Source organism: Calliphora vicina, chromosome 2 (assembly GCF_958450345.1).
Source record: "Calliphora vicina chromosome 2, idCalVici1.1, whole genome shotgun sequence".
Taxonomy (NCBI): Eukaryota; Metazoa; Arthropoda; class Insecta; order Diptera; family Calliphoridae; genus Calliphora; species Calliphora vicina.
This window is the reverse complement of record NC_088781.1, coordinates 24,057,436-24,077,137: the sequence shown is the minus strand read 5'-3', so window position 1 is coordinate 24,077,137 and position 19,702 is coordinate 24,057,436. Positions and strand designations below refer to the sequence as shown.

Sequence of the window (19,702 nt, the reverse complement as noted above, 5' to 3'; positions counted from 1 at the left end):
AAATTGTCCAAGAGCAATTTGGGATTATAGTTTTGGGAGCAAAGATCAATACACAACAATAATTTTCAATCGATAAGGAAACATTTCTATAGATCATTAACAAAAATTGTCAATTGAAAATGTAGCCAACTATTGATTACAGTAATTTTCTATTGAAAATTTATCGATCGATAACAGTAATTTTCTATAGAAAATTTATCGACCGAAAATTTATGGATTACAGTAATTTTTCTATAGAAAATGTTATCGACCGATCGATAACAGTAAATTTCTTTAGAGTAGAACGATGGATAAAAATAATTTTCTATAGAATCGACCAATCGATATTTTTTGCCGAAGGAAAATAAGAGTTCTATTCATTTCATCTAACTTATGCCGGCTTGTAAATAAAAAATAATTCTTTAAATTTTATATTGTTAATGTAAAATCAATTTTACATTTTGCTTTTATTTCTTAAAATACATTACAAAAATAACTAAAGACTATAGTAGAAAACAACAATACATTTAATTTGCTCTACAAAGGAAATTACTTCCTTTTAGCCTTTTTCCAATTGGCTTTACCGCCGCCGCCACCACCACCTGATTTCATACGTTTACGTGCTCCGGTAAATTGTTCCGAATCATCGAAATCATCACCAGCGGCACCCTTTTTATAACGTCCCTTTGAGCCTTTAGATTCTTCAATATCTTTAAGTTCTAGTTTGGCCGTACGTTGAGCCTCACTAACGCGTTCTTGCAAGGCCATTACCTCATCTTCTTCACATTTGTACAATGGCAATTGTTTGCCCAACAAATGTTCTATGCGTTGATACAACTCAACATCATACTGGGTGACAAATGTGAGAGCCTTTCCCGAACGACCAGCACGTGCTGTACGACCAACACGATGTATATAATCTTTGCTGTGGGTGGGTATATCAAAATTCAATACGACATCCACATGGGGTATATCCAAACCTCTGGAGGCCACATCGGTAGAAATGAGTATAGAACGATTTTTCGCTTTAAACTTGTTGAGAGCAGCCAAACGTTTATTTTGAGACATTTGACCATGCAGAGGAATGGCAGCCAAACCCAAAGCTCTTAACATTAAAGCTGTTTTTACTGTATTGTTGCATGTACTGCAGAAAATCATAAAACTATTGCCCGCCAATTCGTTGAGTATGTGTACGAGGTAGACATCTTTGTATTTAACAGGCATGAATATGTAGTACTGCTGCAATTGTTCTACAGTCTGATATTTGTTGGAAACTTCCACTTTGACGGGATCCTTCAAGGAAGCTCTTTGCAGTTTCTTTACTTTCTTCGTCATAGTGGCACTGAACAAGAATGTTCTTCTTTCTTTAGGCAGAACTTTGAGAATTTTATCTAATTCCACTTCAAAGTCCATATTGAGAATACGATCAGCTTCATCCATGACAAGATACTTAATGGCCTTTAAATTAAAACCTTTAAGGTTTTCCAAATGGTCTACTAAACGACCAGGGGTGGCAATAATAATATGAGGCTTTTTCCCCAATTGTAAAGCCTGTGAAACCATATCCATGCCACCTACTATCACACAACATTTGACACCAATGGAACTGCCTGCGGGGGTAGGAAATAAATGTTATGTAAATTAGTGAATTGTAATCTAACAAATTCTTATAAATATATTTTTATCTTATGTTAAGGCTCAGAGGTAGTGACGAAACTAATATTTACTATTTTCATGTATTTTTTATATCAAACTACAGTTTAACATCATGGCCTAGGTGGGTATAACATGCTATTTAATAAAGCTTTACTGGGAATGTCTACAGGACGCCAGGAAAGTTATCTTAAGCAATACTTTAAAATTTCACAAATAAAATGTATATAAACTTACCAAGAGCCTCAAATTGTTCCGATATTTGAAATGCCAATTCTCTGGTGGGGGTTAGAATTAAAGCAAAATATCTTTGTGGATTATCCAACAAGGCCTGTAAAATAGGCAGTGCAAATGCTCCTGTTTTGCCAGAGCCAGTTTCCGCCAAGCCAATAACATCTTTGCCTTGCAAAGCTACTGGTATAGCCTCCTTCTGAATCTTGGAGGGTGCTTTCCATTTTAATTCTTCACATGATTTGATCAAGGTATCATTCAGACCCTAAATTATGATCAAAAGAACTAATAAATTGTTTTTCAATTATTGCTTTTAACACTGTATAATAGTTTACTCACCAATTCTTTCCATGTCATGGGTTTATCATCTTTATCAGCGTCATCAGATTCATTGTCTTTGGCTGAATTTTCTTTTGTTTCCTCAGCCTCGTGTTCTTCCTCATTATCTGATTCTTCATCTTGTTCCTCTTCAATTTCTTCATCGACTTCTTCTTCCTCCTCCTCTTCACCACTTACAACATTTTCTTCGTCTTCTGAAGTAGTGGACATTGTAATTTTTGTGTTTGAATTTGTTTAAACTAAATTTTTACCCTTTAATAAATGATTTAACTTTCTATAAGAACACGTGCACGTCTAGTTCAGTTTGTGGTACAATTAAAAATGGACGTTGTCAGACATTTTTCGTTCGACATAACCTCTATCAAGCATATGCTTGTTGACATTTAACAAATGTTGCCAGTCTGTCAAGGTCAGTTTCATCGGTTGTAAATGTTTTATTGAAGTATGATTTAAATTTAGTTTAAAAAACATTTTTTATCTGTTTTTTATTTTCAAAAATAATGAAGAAACTGTACTCAAATTTGAAAAAATGTATTCTCCTTAACCCGACCTTACCTCTGACATCATGAAACACATAAATTAAGATTTAATTTATTATTATTAAAAATATTAGTGGTAAGTATGCGCAAAAATTATTAATTATGGTCATCGGAACTGGTCTCCATTTATGTTTTTAGTCAACAATCGTATGTTTCTCATTTAAACTAATATAAATTAGTTTGGAATTTGATCTAAACTATATAAATTTTTATTCTTTATATACGTTTAAAATTAACATGTTAAATTTGTTAATTTTGTTGTGCAAATTTTGATATGGCGACACTATAGTTACGTTCTAGTTTTTGTAAATAGAAAAAGTTTGAGTTTTTTTTTTGTTAATATGTACTTAAAATATTTTCGTATACATAATCTGAAAAATAGACCAGCTCTCCACAGTACTGTATGTACTAAAATATTACTTTATATCGATATAAAATTATATATGGTCGATTCACAAGGTCTCCTTGTCATAATGCTTAAATATTTCTGGATAACAACATTTTCAAAACATTGTAAAAATTAGAACATTATGATATGATAGGAGACCTTGTGAATCGATCATCGTATTAATTAAATGTATATTGATGATTACAAATTATCTTTATCTTCTTCTTCACACAATATTATGTGTAAGTGGAGATTTTATAAAAATTTAAATTCTAATTGTAATTTTAACGGGTTTTACTCCTTTAATGCTTTAAAACAATCTGGTTACATTTTCTAAGAAATTTCATAATATACAGCTTTTCTATATAACACAAATATAAATTGCAATTTTTTTTTGTTTATTTGTTTAACATCATGTTTGTTTAAAACAAAAGATTAATTAAAAACAACAATTCACATGAAATTTTTTACTTTTACATGCAATTTTATGAATTTTTTGCTAATATTTTTACAAAAAACGCTTATTTTGCGGGTCAATTGTCAAAAACAACAATATGGCAACTTGTTAACCCCAAATTTATTGATTAAAAAAGTGACGTTTGCGAATAGTAGTAGAAAAATTTTCCAATTCACAAAAATTACGGAATAAAAACGCAAGAAAAATTAAAAATTTACGGGGAAAATCTTAAGAATATTACAAAATTTTTGCATAAAAATATTAAATATATGCTAACGAATCAAAGTGAGTTGGAATTGCCAAGAAATACGAGGAATTTCACAAGAAATTTAAAGTTGAAAAGAATGTCTTGTTTATGCACAGTGAAATGAAATTTTGCATTTATGTGAAGAAAAAAAGAAAAATTTAAGTGTTAATTTATGCTTTAAAAAAGTGTGAAATGAGAAATTTGTTATTAATTAATAATCTTAAAGTGTTTTTGAGTAAATTTAAGGAAAATATTTCTTTCATACAATTTTTCTTTTACTATCGTAATTTTTTTTCGACCATTAAAATATTTACGGGATACACATATGTGCAGGCGCTGACTGCGTACACTTAATTTAATGTATTCAAATTCATAAATTCAATTTAAGATTTCAGTACGAACATAAATCACAGTAAAATTGTATTATTTATATTTTAAAAAGGAAAATAATTCCTTCTTTACTAAAAGCAAAGTTTTCATCTTAAAGAACTCCAGAAGTTTTCAGGAATAATTAAATTTTTGTTCTTAAAAACGTCCATTTTCATTACACACAAGTTTTAAATGAAATTTTGCAAAAAACATAGGAGTTCAAATTAATGTTTTATGATGTTTTATGATGAGGAAATTCTGTAGCACAAATTATATTACATGACGTAGTGGTAATGACCTAAAATGTTTAATTTAATTTCTTGACTTAAATTCTTATAAGAATTTTTGCATCTTCTATTAGGAACGTAAGAATAATTTTTCGAAAACGCAAAAATTAGATTTTAGTTGCCTTCTGTTTCCTTCTGTTTCCTTTTAAATAAAAAATGTTATCCTGACCCCAAAAAAAATCCCGGCTTTTCAAAATACCTATATAATATACAGAATTATACGTTTTAAAATCTCGAATATTGGGATATATAAAACAATCGGTTTAGTATTTAGAACATTTTACCATTACGCCTTTATATTTTTGGCTCTATACGCCACCAATTTCTTTCTTAAATACCTACTATGGAAAGTTGAAATTCTCATTTTATTAAGGTTTGTTTAATTGTTAATTTTATTAAATAAAATCTTAAAATTTTACGCAGAAAATTTATCACAACTCTCAACTTAAACAACCATACACGAAAATAGCAACCTACTATTTGAGAGCAGAGCAAAACGAACAACTTTAACGAAATAATAACCATTAATAGAAATCAGAAACAAAAAGGAGAATAAGTGGCTGAAACACAAAAGCAGCAGCAGCAGAACGAGAAAAAGCAACATCACCATCATCATCACCATCAACTACATAACCAGCACACCACCTGATAGGAGGTGGTGGGAGTTCAGGCAACAACAAACACACGAAAAACAAACGCAAACGCAATAGAAAGGAAGAAGAAAACAGAACAGAGTACAATACCAAACACCACTACAGAAAAAAATCCAACAAAAAAACATTATTTTTTTTATACGGGCGCCCAGTAGTAGTACAACAATAATAGCAACACAAAGCTAAAATTCCAACAAACTAAAGGCGACAACAAGAACAACAGCTACACACAAAAAGTATCATCACAGGCTGGTGTATTTAACAACAACAACACAAATCCAAAGACTCCCGACAAATAATAATAACAAGAACAACAAAAAACCCATTGGCAAATAGTAAAGTTTAGTTGGTAGAGCAAAGAAGAAAACTGGAGCATAAGAAAATTCAATCCATCCCATTTAAGGAATACATACTCAAAAAGCCACTTTAAACTATTTTATTCATCAACAAAAACAGCTCCTCAGTGGGATTCCTTCTTGAAAAGAAAACACAAAAGATCCATCCCATCTATCAGAACCATTATTCAGCCGGAATACAATAAACAAATTGTCAAAGTGTGTCATACATTTTACTGTTGTACGTCACTACTCTTCTATACTCTCTGTACACTTAAACAATTTTAAGTGCATTGGCCTAATTTCCAAAAGAAAAAAAAACGAAAAGAACCGAAAAAAAGTATAGACAAATATTTTCTTCCAAAAAAAAACTCGCATTTGGTATTTAGTGTAACTCTAACTTGCTAACTCTTTAACTGACTGGTTGCTACTTGTTGTAAATCAAAATCGTTGCCACCGCCAGTAGTAGTATTTCCAAAAATTCCACTATGAATCCAGCTACAGATCCTTGGGTTATAACCCAACGAGAAAAATTGAAATATCAAGAACAATTTAAGGCACTGCAACCACAAAATGGTTTTGTTACCGGTGCCCAAGCCAAAGGTTTCTTCTTACAATCTCAATTGCCGCCTTTGATACTTGGTCAGATATGGTGAGTCACATTTTTTTATTTTTACTTTTAGTTAATGTTAAGAAGTTCATTCTTTATAATTATAAAGTTTGTTGTATTTTTGGTTTGCTTATACAAACATTTTCTGACTATTTTTAGGGTTTTTGTTGGACATTGAAAAATTGTTTAGACTTATCATTATTTGTTAAATAATTTAGGCTAGAGGTGCTATATTTATTAAGAGTTTTTATATTGAAATTTGAGTACGAAAACTTAAAGGTTAAAAGTATTTTGGTCAATATTGTTTTCGTGGTATATTTACATAAATTAAAATACTACTACTATATACATTAGGGTCGGTAGACTTTTATGTATGCAAAAAAAGTAAAAAATCATAGGAGCGGGGTAATAGATTCTTATTTTTGAAAATAAAAATCTTTTTAATACCCATGGTTTCTAGGGCAAAGTTGCTTAGAATTCTTCATAAAGACCTGCCCTAATATATAAATACTATTTTTTTAATAATTGTTACGATCTCGTAAATAATATAATTGGAATACATAGGAAAGTTGTTTGTACATTTGTAATAAATGTATAAATATATTTCAATTAGGTTTTGTTTTACAATATCATAATTCCCAAAATCTATATAAGTTGTTGAATCGCTGAAAAATTTTAAACAAGTTTTGATATAAAGCAATTTTTATTCTTCAACAATGTAGAGTTAGAGAACCTTCTAAACAGAAGACATTGGACAACAAAAACTTGTTGTATTAGGTTAGAGAAAACATTCCAGTCTGCTAAGTGTATATTTTAGTTTATTCTATGAAATTTATTACAAATAAATAAACTTGAGCCTGAAATGAAAGTTATCAATACATATTCTATGGAAAAGTCTAGTTATCGATAACTCTTCTATAATATAGGAATTAAAGTTTTCGATAAATTTTCTATAGAAAATTTAAATAATCGATAACTTTTCCATGGAAATGAATGTTATCTATAACTTTTCTTTAGAAGATTCAACATTTCTATAGATCTTTCAAGTTATCGATAATTTTTCTATTAAAAATAAAAGTTGTCGATAACTTTTCAACAAAAAATTAATGATATCGATAACTTTTAAATTGAATATAAAAGTTATCGACAATTTTTCTAAGGAGATTAAAGTTATCGATAAATTCTTTATAGAAAATGAAAGTTGTCGATAAACTGTCTATAGAAAATATAAGTTATCGTTAAATTTTCTTTAGAAAATTAAAGTTATCGAACAATTTTCTATAGAAAATTTAAGTTATCGATAACTTTCCTATGGAAAATAAAATTAATCGATAAATTTTCTATAGTAAATTAAAGTTATCGATAACTATTCTATAGAGAATTAAAGTTATCGATAACTTTTCTATAGAAAATTCAACTTTTCTATAGAAAATTCAACTTTTCTATAGAATCCAGTTATCCAGTTAGAAAATTTAAGTTATCGATAACTTTCCTATGGAAAATAAAAGTTATCGATAAATTTTATATAGAAAATTAAAGTTATCGATAACATTTATATAGAAAATTAAAGTTATCGATAACTTTTCTATAGAAAATTAATGTTATCGTTAATTTATCTATGGATTATGAAAGTTATTTATAATTTTTCTATGGAGATTGAAGTTATCGATAAATTTTCTATAGAAAATGAAAGTTATCGATAACTCTTCAATCGAATATTTAAGTCATTGATAACTTTTCTGTAGAAAATTAAAGTTATCGTTATATTTTCTATATAAAATTGAAGTTATCGATAACTTTTCTATAGAAAATTCAAGTTATCGATAACTTTTCTACAGAAAATTAATTTTATCAATAAGTTATCTATGTAATACTCTTGATACTTGAATTATAATACAAAAAATACGTCTGAAATAAAAATAAATAAAATATTCCTGCATTTTTCTAAATATTGTAAAAAAAGTCAGTTTTAGGATGAAATGCTGGAGAAGAATATGGAATTTCGCACGTAACACATTAAATAGGGGGTAGTTCAAAGGGTCCTCTATGCAACTGTATAAGTCGAATATCTGAAATAATTTTGGAATTTGAAAAATATGATAGGATGAAATTCTCAAGAATAATTTGGACAAATGTGAATCTACAAACGTAAAACACTGTATACTGAGGGTAGTCCAAAGCATCGTAAATTCGAGTGTATAAGTCGAGTATGTATCTGAAAAAAATTTAGAATTACGTGTGCAATTAATTTTTTGTTCAAATTCTTCTTCAGAATTTCATTTTAAAATTTAATTTTTTTCAAAACCATTTTTTTTTAATTCCACAATTATTTCAGATATTCGACTAATACAGTCATTTGGTCATTTGGAATTTGGACTAATTATTGAACAGACCAATTATAATTCAAGTACCAAGACTGTAAAGTGATTGACAGTGCTCTGTTGACTGTAACAAAAGCAATGTTGAAAAATTTGCAGAAACTTATTACTATCTATAAATTGGTTATTGCGTTAAATTGACCACAAACAGCTAAATTCCTAATTTTCATTTAACTTTAAAGAATTATTTATGTTTAGTTTTTAACCCCCAATACATACATATGTGTGCATTCTAGGGTTAAGGCTGATTTTAGCGTACGGTTAAATTGATTTTTTTTTAAATGTTATTCTGCCTTTTTGTAATTCACAAAACAACAATGCAAACTTTTCCTGTAGTACATTGAAATGACAGCAACTCTAAGTTTTTATTTTTTTGTTTCAGTTTGCGGGGAAACAAGTATAAATCCTGGCATTTTACCAAACAAATAGAAGTTTCTTTTTTTGTTTTGCTTGTATTTTATGCATGTCTTTTCAAACTTTATGCAGCATATTTTAATATTTTATTGATTATTCATAAATTTCCTAAAGTCCTTTTTTTGCTTCATTGATTGTTAAAATAATAATAAAAAAAATGTAAATGATTATGAGATATGAATGTATGTTTTTTTTTGTCATATGGCCGATCAAACTTTTATTGCAACAAAATATTTGTTGATTAAATTATAATTTTATGTATAATAAATCTACTAAAATGGGGCGTTTTTGTAATATTAATTTGGATTATTTAAATCCAACATTTAATTGTTAAACTTATCCCCATGTGATTTGAATCCCCATGTAAGTCACACTTCTGCGAAACAACTCTTTTTCTCTATAAGTTTATTTTTTTGTTTTTTCATATTTTATTTATGGCACTACTAGTTTTTTATTAAATTTCCTTTCATTCATAAGTTTGCGGTTAATAAAACAATTATTTACAGTTGAAATGTTATGAAAAGATTTTTTTAATTTGTTTAATAAAAAAACTCTTTTGTACACACTCTAACCGTATGAAAATATGAAATGGAAATTCATATGTATGTATGTTCATTTGCATATGAGTGTATGTATGTATGTTCATTTAAATTCTTAATTTTTAATTGTTTGAAAGATTTTTTAATAGGTACAATCTATGTATGATTTTAATTACCTACTGTCTTTTATTTTTAGATGAAATAAGCAATAAATGTTTTAAGAAATATTAAATATTTTAAATTGCTGTGTTCAGTGTGACCTTTTAATTTTAAATTCAAATAATACATAAAGTTTTTCTAATGGAAATCAAAAAAATTGTACACGTTTTATTAGTTTATTCAGTTGTGTTTAATTATACAGTCATGCAAATTGTGACACACTATAAAAACACAGGTAATAAATATGTGTCTTCTTAAAATAGTTTATATGAATATTATATGGGAGGTTCTAATATTATTGTAGAAATGATTCATTCTCGCTTTTGATAAATTTCTAAAAAATATGTTCTCTTTCTTGATTTAGAGAGAAATTTTATATAGAAAATAATCTCATTATTGAGAAATATTTTATAGAAAATTATTTGTCATTATTGAAAAATGTTTTATAGAAAATTTTTTCAATAATATTTTTATAGAAAATAATTTGTCATTATTGAAAAAATTTCTATAGAAAATAATCTCCCATTATTCAGATATTTTCTATAGAAAATTATCTCTCATTATTGAGATATTTTCTATAGAAAATTATCTCTCATTATTGAGATATTTTCTATAGAAAATTATCTCTCATTATTGAGATATTTTCTATAGAAAATTATCTCTCATTATTGAGATATTTTCTATAGAAAATTATCTCTCATTATTGAGATATTTTCTATAGAAAATTATCTCTCATTATTGAGATATTTTCTATAGAAAATTATCTCTCATTATTGAGATATTTTCTATAGAAAATTATCTCTCATTATTGAGATATTTTCTATAGAAAATTATCTCTCATTATTGAGATATTTTCTATAGAAAATTATCTCTCATTATTGAGATATTTTCTATAGAAAATTATCTCTCATTATTGAGATATTTTCTATAGAAAATTATCTCTCATTATTGAGATATTTTCTATAGAAAATTATCTCTCATTATTGAGATATTTTCTATAGAAAATTATCTCTCATTATTGAGATATTTTCTATAGAAAATTATCTCTCATTATTGAGATATTTTCTATAGAAAATTATCTCTCATTATTGAGATATTTTCTATAGAAAATTATCTCTCATTATTGAGATATTTTCTATAGAAAATTATCTCTCATTATTGAGATATTTTCTATAGAAAATTATCTCTCATTATTGAGATATTTTCTATAGAAAATTATCTCTCATTATTGAGATATTTTCTATAGAAAATTATCTCTCATTATTGAGATATTTTCTATAGAAAATTATCTCTCATTATTGAGATATTTTCTATAGAAAATTATCTCTCATTATTCAGATATTTTCTATAGAAAATTATCTCTCACTATTGAGATATTTTCTATAGAAAATTATCTCTCACTTTTGAGCAATTTTCTATAGAAAAATAAATTTAATTTCTAAGGAAATCAATTTAATGAACTTGAGCCTAAATAATTAATGTGCTGTTTTTCTATAGCGAACGAGTACTTTGAGTGGAAACTTAACATGTGTTTTGTTACTGTAACACAAACAAAATACATGTAAAACGTCCACTCAAAGCACTCGTTCGCTATAGAAAAACAGCACATAATAATATTAATCAGGAATAAACGTCCGACAAAATAAGCACTTTAATACTGAGAGGCAGAATTTCTAATTTTTTTGTAGAAAAGAATAGTAAAGGATGGAACTCTTAAAAAACAATTGGATTAAGTATTTATTCCAATTAATTAGTTGTAGGGAGCTCTTCTTATCAACAAATTATGTACTGTACTTATTGTTTAAACTAAAGTGTGAATCATTTCATAAGTCGCCCACTTTTTGTTGTTGAAAAGATGCTGATAAATTTGTTTATTTTATTTATTTATAATGTTGTTGTTTTTATTATTTATTTATAATTGTGTTTTTTTTTTGATTTCTATTTACAGGGCTTTGGCTGATACGGATTCCGATGGCAAAATGAACATTAATGAGTTTAGTATTGCATGTAAACTAATAAATTTAAAACTACGCGGCATGGAGGTACCTAAAGCTTTGCCGCCAACACTTTTGGTCTCGCTGACATCGATGGGTACAACACCCACCTTAACGCCTACCGGCGCTGGCAGCTTAAGTCCATTGGATCCCCTCAAGAGTGTGGCGGGTTCAATGAAGCCGGAAATACCAGCAGCACCAGCACCCGTAGCAATGACAAATGTAGCGATGGCAGCAGCTTCTGTACCCACAGCTGCTCCCATAGCACCAATGGCCGGTGCTGTGCCCATAGTACCTGGAATGGTACCCGGTACATTGCCGGGTATTGTGCCACAAGCTAGTATGGCCCCAGCTGCCATGACTGGTATACCACCAATGCAACAAGTGGCTGGTGCAGTACCCGTAATGCCCTCTGCAATGATACCGGCAGCAACTGGCGTTCCTGGTGTTGCTGGCGTAGCAGGAATGCCGGTAGTTACTCAGCCGGGTGCTATGCCCGGTGTACCAGCTGTTCCCATGATGCCAGGCATGATACCTGGTGTAGTTCCTGGCATGCCTGTTATTCCAGGCGTTATGCCAACAGCCGCGGTACCTGGTATACCACCACCAATTCCTGCTGCTCCAAAACTTGTAACGCCACCCACGGCAAATGAACCAAAAGTGACACCACCAACCAGTAATCCTCCTAGTCGTAATATGTCTATTTCAGAAAGAGCTCCCTCTTTAGAATCACCGTAAGTTTTTACTTCTTAGTCGAGAAACAAATGATTTAATATTGATTTTTTTTGGTTTCAGACAAGGCGAATGGGCTGTTAAGGCTCCCGCCAAACGTAAATATACTCAAGTTTTTAATGCCACTGATCGCAATCGTACTGGCTACTTGAATGGTGTTCAAGCTCGTGGTATTTTAGTACAAAGTAAATTACCTCAGGCTACTTTGGCACAAATTTGGACTCTGTCCGATTTGGACAGTGATGGTCGTCTCAGTTGTGATGAATTCATTTTGGCCATGTTTTTGTGTGACAAGGCCATGACTGGTGAAAAGATACCACCAACTTTACCCATGGACTGGATACCACCCAGTTTTCGTAAGGCAAAATCACGTACAAGCTCTGTGTCGGGCGCTGGTTCCAGACCAGGCTCACAGCCCTCTTCCAGACATGCTTCGGTTTCTTCGCAAGGCGCTGCCGATGATCCCTTAGCAGGTTTGCCTCAAAGTAGGAACTTTCTTTTATTATTTCCCTTATAAGTTCTTAAAAGAAAAAGATGAATGTTCTAAACTAGACAAAAAAAACTTACAAAGTTGTGTATTTATTACAGCTTCCTTTGAAGATAAACGCAAAGAAAACTTTGACAAAGGCCAGGCTGAGCTGGATAGACGGCGTAAATTGTTACAGGAGCAGCAACGCAAAGAAAAGGAAGAACGTGAACGCAAAGAGCGTGAAGAAGCGGAAAAGCGTGAAAAAGCCCGTTTAGAGGCGGAACGTAAACAACAGGAAGAATTAGAAAGACAATTGCAAAAGCAACGCGAATTGGAACAGGAAAAAGAAGAACAACGAAAACGTGAACTAGAAGCCAAAGAAGCAGCCAGAAAGTACTTAACATGAATTTATCTTAAGAAAAAAATCTTATTTTTTATTTTGTTTTGAAAGGGAACTTGAAAAGCAACGTCTGTTGGAATGGGAACAGGCGCGCATTGCTGAATTGAACTCACAAAAGCAGCGTGAACAAGAGCGCGTTTTAAAACAAAAAGCCCACAATACACAACTCAATGTGGAATTAAGCACTTTAAACGAAAAGGTTTTTATTTTGTTTAAACTTTGACATGCTTTAAAGTTTCATTTAAAATATTTGTTGAACTTTTATTTTAGATCAAAGATCTTTCCCAAAAGATTTGTGAGACACGAGCCGGTGTTACTAATGTGAAATCTGTTATTGATGGTATGCGCTCACAACGCGACGGCTCCATGTCCGATATGTCTCAGTTAAAGACTCGTATTAAAGAACAAAATGCTAAGTTATTACAATTGACCCAAGAGCGTTCTAAATGGGATGCTAAAGCTAAGGCAGCTGCAATTTCGGGAGATGTGGGTCAACAGGAACAGTTGACCGCTGCGTTTGCTAACAAACAAGTAAGAAAACTGTTACATTTTTAATAAACGGAGTATTAATTTTCCATTTGAGGAGATAAAGAACTTTTTTTTTATATATTTTCAATAGAAACTCTTTCTGTTCTTTTTATACCCTTCAGTTTTCGATAGCTTTTCTATAGAAATTTTAAGTTATCGATAACTTTTCTATATACAATTCAAGTTATCGATAACTTTTCTATATAAAATTCAAGTTATCGATAGCTTTTCTATATAAAATTCAAGTTATCGATAACTTTTATATAGATAAGTAAAGTTATCGATAACTTTTCAATATAAAATTCAAGTTACCGATAACTTTTCTATATAAAATTCAAGTTATCGATAACTTTTCTATAGAAAATTCAAGTTTTCGATGGCTTTTCTATAGAAATTTTAAGTTAGCGATAAATTTTCTATATAAAATTCAAGTTATCGACAACTTTTATATAGAATTCTCTATATAAAATTCAAGTTATCGTTAACTACTATAGAAAATTGATGTTATCGATAACTTTTCTATAGAAAATTCAAGTTTTCGATAGCTTTTCTACAGAAATTTTAAGTTAGCGATAACTTTTCTATATAAAATTCAAGTTATCGATAACTTTTCAATATGAAATTCAAGTTATCGATAACTTTTCTATAGAAAATTCAAGTTATCGATAACTTTTCTGTAGATAATTCAAGTTATCGATAACTTTTCTATAGAAAATTCAAGTTATCGATAACTTTTCAATAAAAAATTCAAGTTATCCATATTTTTCATTTAGAAAATTCAAGTAATCGATAACTTTTCAATAGAAAATTCAAGTTATCGATAACTTTTCTATAGAAAATTAAAGTTATCGTTAACTTTTCTATTAAAGTATGAACTTGATAACAACATGTAATTGTATTGATCCTCTTTTTCCTCAGATCATTATTAAACAACTAAAAGACAAAGTCGAAAATATCAGCAAAGAAATCGAATCGAAAAAGGAAGATATTAATTCACACGACCTAACCGTAACCGAAGTCAAAACCGAACTATCCGATCTTATAACAAAATGCGAAGAACTCTATGCGGACTACGACAAACAACGCACCCAAATATTGGAGATGAAATATAATAAGAAAAACGAAAATGTTACAGCAGCTACCTCAGCCTGGGATACAGGCTCAGCATGGGGCGCCACCACAACATCGAGCATTGATCAATATGCTGGCATGACAAACGATAACAGTGCCGATTTAACAGCAGAACCGGTTGTACCAGTGGTCGACACCAGTGGTCCAGCACCCGAAGGTTTTGTTAAATATCGTGCAGTTTATGAGTTTTCAGCACGCAATGCCGATGAAATATCATTTGTTCCTGGTGACATAATATTTGTTCCGTTGGAACAAAACGCTGAGCCTGGTTGGTTGGCAGGTGAAATAAATGGTCATACGGGTTGGTTCCCCGAAACGTATGTGGAGAAAATGGAGGATGAGGCGGGTATAACGACAACAACACAAGACTTTACAGCACAAGATTCATATAATGACAACAGTCAACAGTATGGGTAAGAAGAATGAAATCAATTGCAATAAAATAATCTTATAACACTGTTATTTATTTTAGTACAACTACCACGGATGCCGTAGAAGCTGTGGAGCCCTCTACAGATACTTACAATGGCGATGTTGAATATTATATAGCCGCTTATCCTTATGAATCAGCCGAAGCGGGAGACTTGACCTTTAGTGCTGGGGAAATGGTGATGGTTATTAAGAAAGAGGGTGACTGGTGGACGGGTACAATAGGCAATCGTACTGGTATGTTTCCCTCAAATTATGTACAAAAAGCTGATGTAGGCGGCTCAGCGGCCATCACTAGCACCGAAACTGAAATGACAGCAGCCTATGATGATACCTTTAAGGTAAGTATTAGCCCTAAGGAATGTAGTTAGAGTTTTGGTTGATGTGTTAATGAATCATCATGACTAACAATTTTGTTGCAAACATAACCAATGCAAAGCAAAGCAAACTTGAGCAGAACCAAGGCAACAAACAATTTTAGTAATAAACTCACATACACAAACACACACATTTATTCATTATACAATTAATTCCTCCTCCTAATCGTAAATTCCAAACATTTTTGTGTTTCTCTCTGTCTCTCTCATTTCCTACTTTAGGATAATACCTTTAATGGCAATGCTCAAAATGAAATAAGCTCTGACATTGCGGACACCACCACAGCTTTGCAAGATCAACAACCATTAGCCCCGCAATCGCCATTAACCAATGATATGCCACCTGCCTCTGCCTCTGTCTCTGCCACTGACCTGTATGCCGAAACGAAAATAGCATCGGCTGAGGCCGCTGCCGCCGAAGAAACACGTACAAATGAAGAGTTGGACACGGAAGTATCACAAATAAATACCCAATCGAATAATAAAACACAATCAAGTGAACCTGCAGAATCTTACAGTCGTCCCATGTCACGTACTTCTTCCATGACTCCAGTAATTAAACAAATTTTTATTTCCTTCTTGTACTTCTAACTACTATGTTGTCTTATCAAACAATGTTATGGTTTTCGTATCTATGTATATCTATATCTTACCTATGTATCTATAACTAAGTGTATTTTTTATTGCTTTTTAAACTACGTTTTTGTGTAATGCTTTTTTGTGTTTTTCTTTTCAATAATTTTATTTTCTATTTTTCCTTTAAATGTTACCAAAAATTAAGTAATTTAAAGTGAAACGGTTTTCTTTAATTGCTTTTTTTTATATTTCTAACTTTAGGGTATGCGAGCTAAACGTTCGGAAATAGCACAAGTTATTGCTCCCTATGAGGCCACCAGCAGTGAACAGCTTTCGTTGACCCGTGGTCAATTGATAATGATACGCAAAAAGACAGATTCCGGCTGGTGGGAAGGTGAACTACAAGCCAAGGGTCGACGAAGACAAATTGGTTGGTTCCCTGCTACGTTTGTGAAGGTTTTACAAGGTGGTCGCAATAGTGGCCGCAATACTCCAGTCTCCGGTAGTCGCATTGAAATGACTGAAACGATTTTGGGTAAGAAAGAGTTACATTTGAAAAACAAACGTTTTTAGAAACATTTTCTGTAGAAAATTGTCAGTCTATGTCGCTTGGGAGTGAAATATTGTATAGAAAATTGTCCCTCTCTCACTTGGGAGTGAAATTTTCTATAGAAAATTGTCTCTCTCTCGCTTGGGAGTGATATTTTCTATAGAAAATTGTCTCTCTCTCTCGGGTGTGAAATTATCTATTGAAATTTGTCTCTCTCTCTCGGGAGTGAAATTTTCTATAGAAAATTTTCTCTCTCTCGGTATAGAAGATTTCTACAGAAAAGTGTCTCTCTTTCGCTATTGAGAGACATTTTCTTTTTCTCTCTCGCTTGGGAGTAAAATTTTCTATACAAAATTGGCTCTCTCGCTCCGGAGTGAAATTTTCTGTAGAGAATTATCTCTCGGTTGGGAGTGAAATTTTCTATAGAAAATTGTCTTTTTCTCGCTCGGCAGTGAAATTTTCTATAGAGAATTGTCTCTCTCTCGCTCGGGAGTGATATTTTATATAGAGAATTGTGTTTCTCTCGCTTAGGAGTGAAATTTTCTATAGAAAATTGTTTCTCTCACTCGCCCAGTATAGAAAATTGTCTTTCACGCTTGTGCAAGAAATTTCTATAGAAAAGTGTCTCAATTTCCTATTGAGAGACATTTTCTATAGAACATAATCTCTCTTACGCTGTTGAGAGACATTTGCTATAGCAAATAATATCTCTTGCACTGTTGAGCGACATTTTCAGACTCCCGCTTTTCTATAGAAAGTTTTCTCTTGCTAATATTTCACACATTTTTTATTTCCTTCTATTTACAGATAAAGTTATTGCTCTGTATCCCTACAAGGCACAAAATGACGATGAGTTATCCTTTGACAAAGATGATATTATAAGTGTATTGGGTCGTGACGAGCCCGAATGGTGGCGCGGTGAATTGAATGGTTTAACTGGTCTATTCCCCAGCAATTATGTGGGCCCCTTCGTAACGTCCGGTAAGAAAGTCAATGGCAAATAAATAATAAAGTTTTAGACAAATTATTTGAAAATAATAATAAAAAAACTGAACTGCTGCCGCCCTCCTTGTACCAATCAATCAATCCTACCATTAATTACTCCTCATCATGCTTTAAGTATTTTAACAATAATGCTCTCTCTTATCTTTTATACATATATTTTTAAATTGTTGTTAATTATATACAATTTTTTTCTACTAGTAACTTCTATTTTATGTCTTATTAATTATTAATTATGTTGTATTTTTCTGATCTGATATTTATCAAAAACATTCCGTTTATTATTTACTTTCGTTTACTTTTTTTTGTTAAATTTATAAATTTTTTTTGGAAATTTAATTGAAATGAAATTTTTTTAACTTTAAGCATATTATGTTTACTTTTTTCTTAGTTTATAAATTTTGTAACTTTAGTTAGTCAAGTCTATATTATTTTTTTTTGTATTCCTCATTCTTTTAAAGCAATTATTGTTAAACAAAAATTATATGTTAATCATAGTTACACTCCTGTTCGAAAATCGAAAAAAAAACTTTGTTAAAGTACATCTACATTTTGTATTCACGTTTATTTAGTACGTAAAAATTTCAAATTTATATGTGTTTATATGAATTATTATTTTGTATCATTTATATTATTTTTATTTACTTTAATCCCTTCTCATATTGAAATAATGTCTGTATAGTAGTTTTTTTTGCGTTATTTAAGTTTTCTTTATTATAATTTAATCTTATCTTATCTAATTTAATTAAATTAATTTTTAATTTAATTACCAGTTGCCAATGTATGTGTGTAAATATATTTATATGTGTATTAATTATTAAAAAAATCGCAATTATTTTTTTTTTAATTTTATGAATTTTTTGTTTTTTTCTTCTTTATTTTCTAGTAGTATAAAAATTGATTTAATTTAATAAAAAATTATACCTTTTATTTAATTTTTTGTTTGTTTTTTTTTGATTTAATTTGTTTACATGGTCCCGAACGCGACATTCGTACACTTTTGAAGTGAAGAAAAATCTTAATTTTTTTCTTATTTACATTTTTCGATAGCATATTGGTACGACAATGTTTAGTGCAAAAGATGGGTTTTGTCGATTAGTGGTTTTCAATATATTAGCAATCGATCCTACATCTTGAAGACCATGGAAAGTATAATCACTCTGCACCTTCGTTCATCGATTGATCCAACCCGTCTTTCTTTGTCTCAGCATGCCTACATGAAGAGCAGATCTGTTGAGACGGCTCTACACTCGCTTGTGGGATTTGTAGAAAAAACACTCGATCACAAATAATCACCCTTATTCTATTTGGCGTCATCGACATCGTCGTCAATATCGAGTCAAAAAATGGTATATGTTACGCCGATATCGATAACAATTGGAAACTTTTGACAGCGTTTTCTACTTTAACACGACTTATAAAAGTATAGAATTCTGTCAAAAGTTTCCAATTGTTATCGATATCGGAGAAACATATACCATTTTTTGACTCAATATTGACAACGATGTCGACGACGCCAAACTGAATATTTATTAGTGGCCTTTCTGGATATTGAAGGGATATTTAACAAGACTTCGGCTTTGGGGTAGACTTCAGGCCAATTATAAATATAAATTCCCCGGAGTTTTTCCCCTTTTCCCATTTTTCCTATTAAAATTCAATGGAAAAAAACTCCCGGGGAATTTTTTATTCATAATTGGGCTGATTATTTCATCTATGGGGACTGCTTCTATCTTTAGTTTTATCGCCATTCTTCAAGAAACTTGCCATTAATCTAAGGCTCATGAAATTAGACTCCATGCAGTGTGAAGCTGTCGAATATGCTGTGACTGTTTCTGGGAAACATCTTGACACATTATCACAATGCCTACAAACTTTGGAGCACTGATAGTGGAATTGGTGTGAATACGGGAAAACGGATCTTCTGTTCTTCAAGA

General features: G+C 30.7%; 2 protein-coding genes across 5 annotated transcripts; one reads left to right on the top strand and one right to left on the bottom strand.

The window, feature by feature from the left end:
• Positions 1-397: 397 nt before the first annotated feature.
• Positions 398-2,517, bottom strand: pths (porthos). Its single transcript, XM_065501111.1, has 3 exons — positions 2,203-2,517; positions 1,870-2,128; positions 398-1,589 (listed from the first exon to the last, which is right to left on the bottom strand). Exons 1-3 carry the CDS (start codon positions 2,410-2,412, stop codon positions 529-531), a joined length of 1,530 nt encoding a protein of 509 aa, XP_065357183.1. The 5' UTR covers positions 2,413-2,517; the 3' UTR covers positions 398-528.
• A 1,194-nt stretch (positions 2,518-3,711) lies between these two features.
• Positions 3,712-18,700, top strand: Dap160 (dynamin associated protein 160). Of its 4 annotated transcripts, none has more exons than XM_065502122.1 (12): positions 3,712-3,871; positions 4,959-6,129; positions 11,526-12,305; positions 12,367-12,788; positions 12,892-13,165; positions 13,224-13,371; positions 13,443-13,703; positions 14,619-15,244; positions 15,304-15,601; positions 15,860-16,189; positions 16,475-16,748; positions 17,571-18,700. In XM_065502122.1, exons 2-12 carry the CDS (start codon positions 5,966-5,968, stop codon positions 17,765-17,767), a joined length of 3,774 nt encoding a protein of 1,257 aa, XP_065358194.1. In that variant the 5' UTR covers positions 3,712-3,871; positions 4,959-5,965; the 3' UTR covers positions 17,768-18,700. The 4 variants fall into 4 exon arrangements, with proteins under 4 accessions (XP_065358194.1, XP_065358195.1, XP_065358193.1 ...); XM_065502123.1 differs by having other exon boundaries at positions 3,717-3,871; positions 4,913-6,129; positions 12,367-12,776; XM_065502121.1 differs by having other exon boundaries at positions 3,717-3,871; positions 4,913-6,129.
• The last annotated feature ends 1,002 nt before the right edge of the window (positions 18,701-19,702 follow it).

Coding starts and splice junctions, on each gene's coding strand:
- pths (XM_065501111.1), bottom strand. CDS start 2,412: ATGTCCACTACTTCAGAAGACGAAGAAAATGTTGTAAGTGGTGAAGAG. Junction 2,129..2,202: donor CCATGACATGGAAAGAATTG/GTGAGTAAACTA, acceptor ATCATAATTTAG/GGTCTGAATGATACCTTGAT. Junction 1,590..1,869: donor GGAACAATTTGAGGCTCTTG/GTAAGTTTATAT, acceptor CTACCCCCGCAG/GCAGTTCCATTGGTGTCAAA.
- Dap160 (XM_065502122.1), top strand. CDS start 5,966: ATGAATCCAGCTACAGATCCTTGGGTTATAACCCAACGAGAAAAATTG. Junction 13,372..13,442: donor TAAGCACTTTAAACGAAAAG/GTTTTTATTTTG, acceptor CTTTTATTTTAG/ATCAAAGATCTTTCCCAAAA. Junction 16,749..17,570: donor AATGACTGAAACGATTTTGG/GTAAGAAAGAGT, acceptor TTCTATTTACAG/ATAAAGTTATTGCTCTGTAT.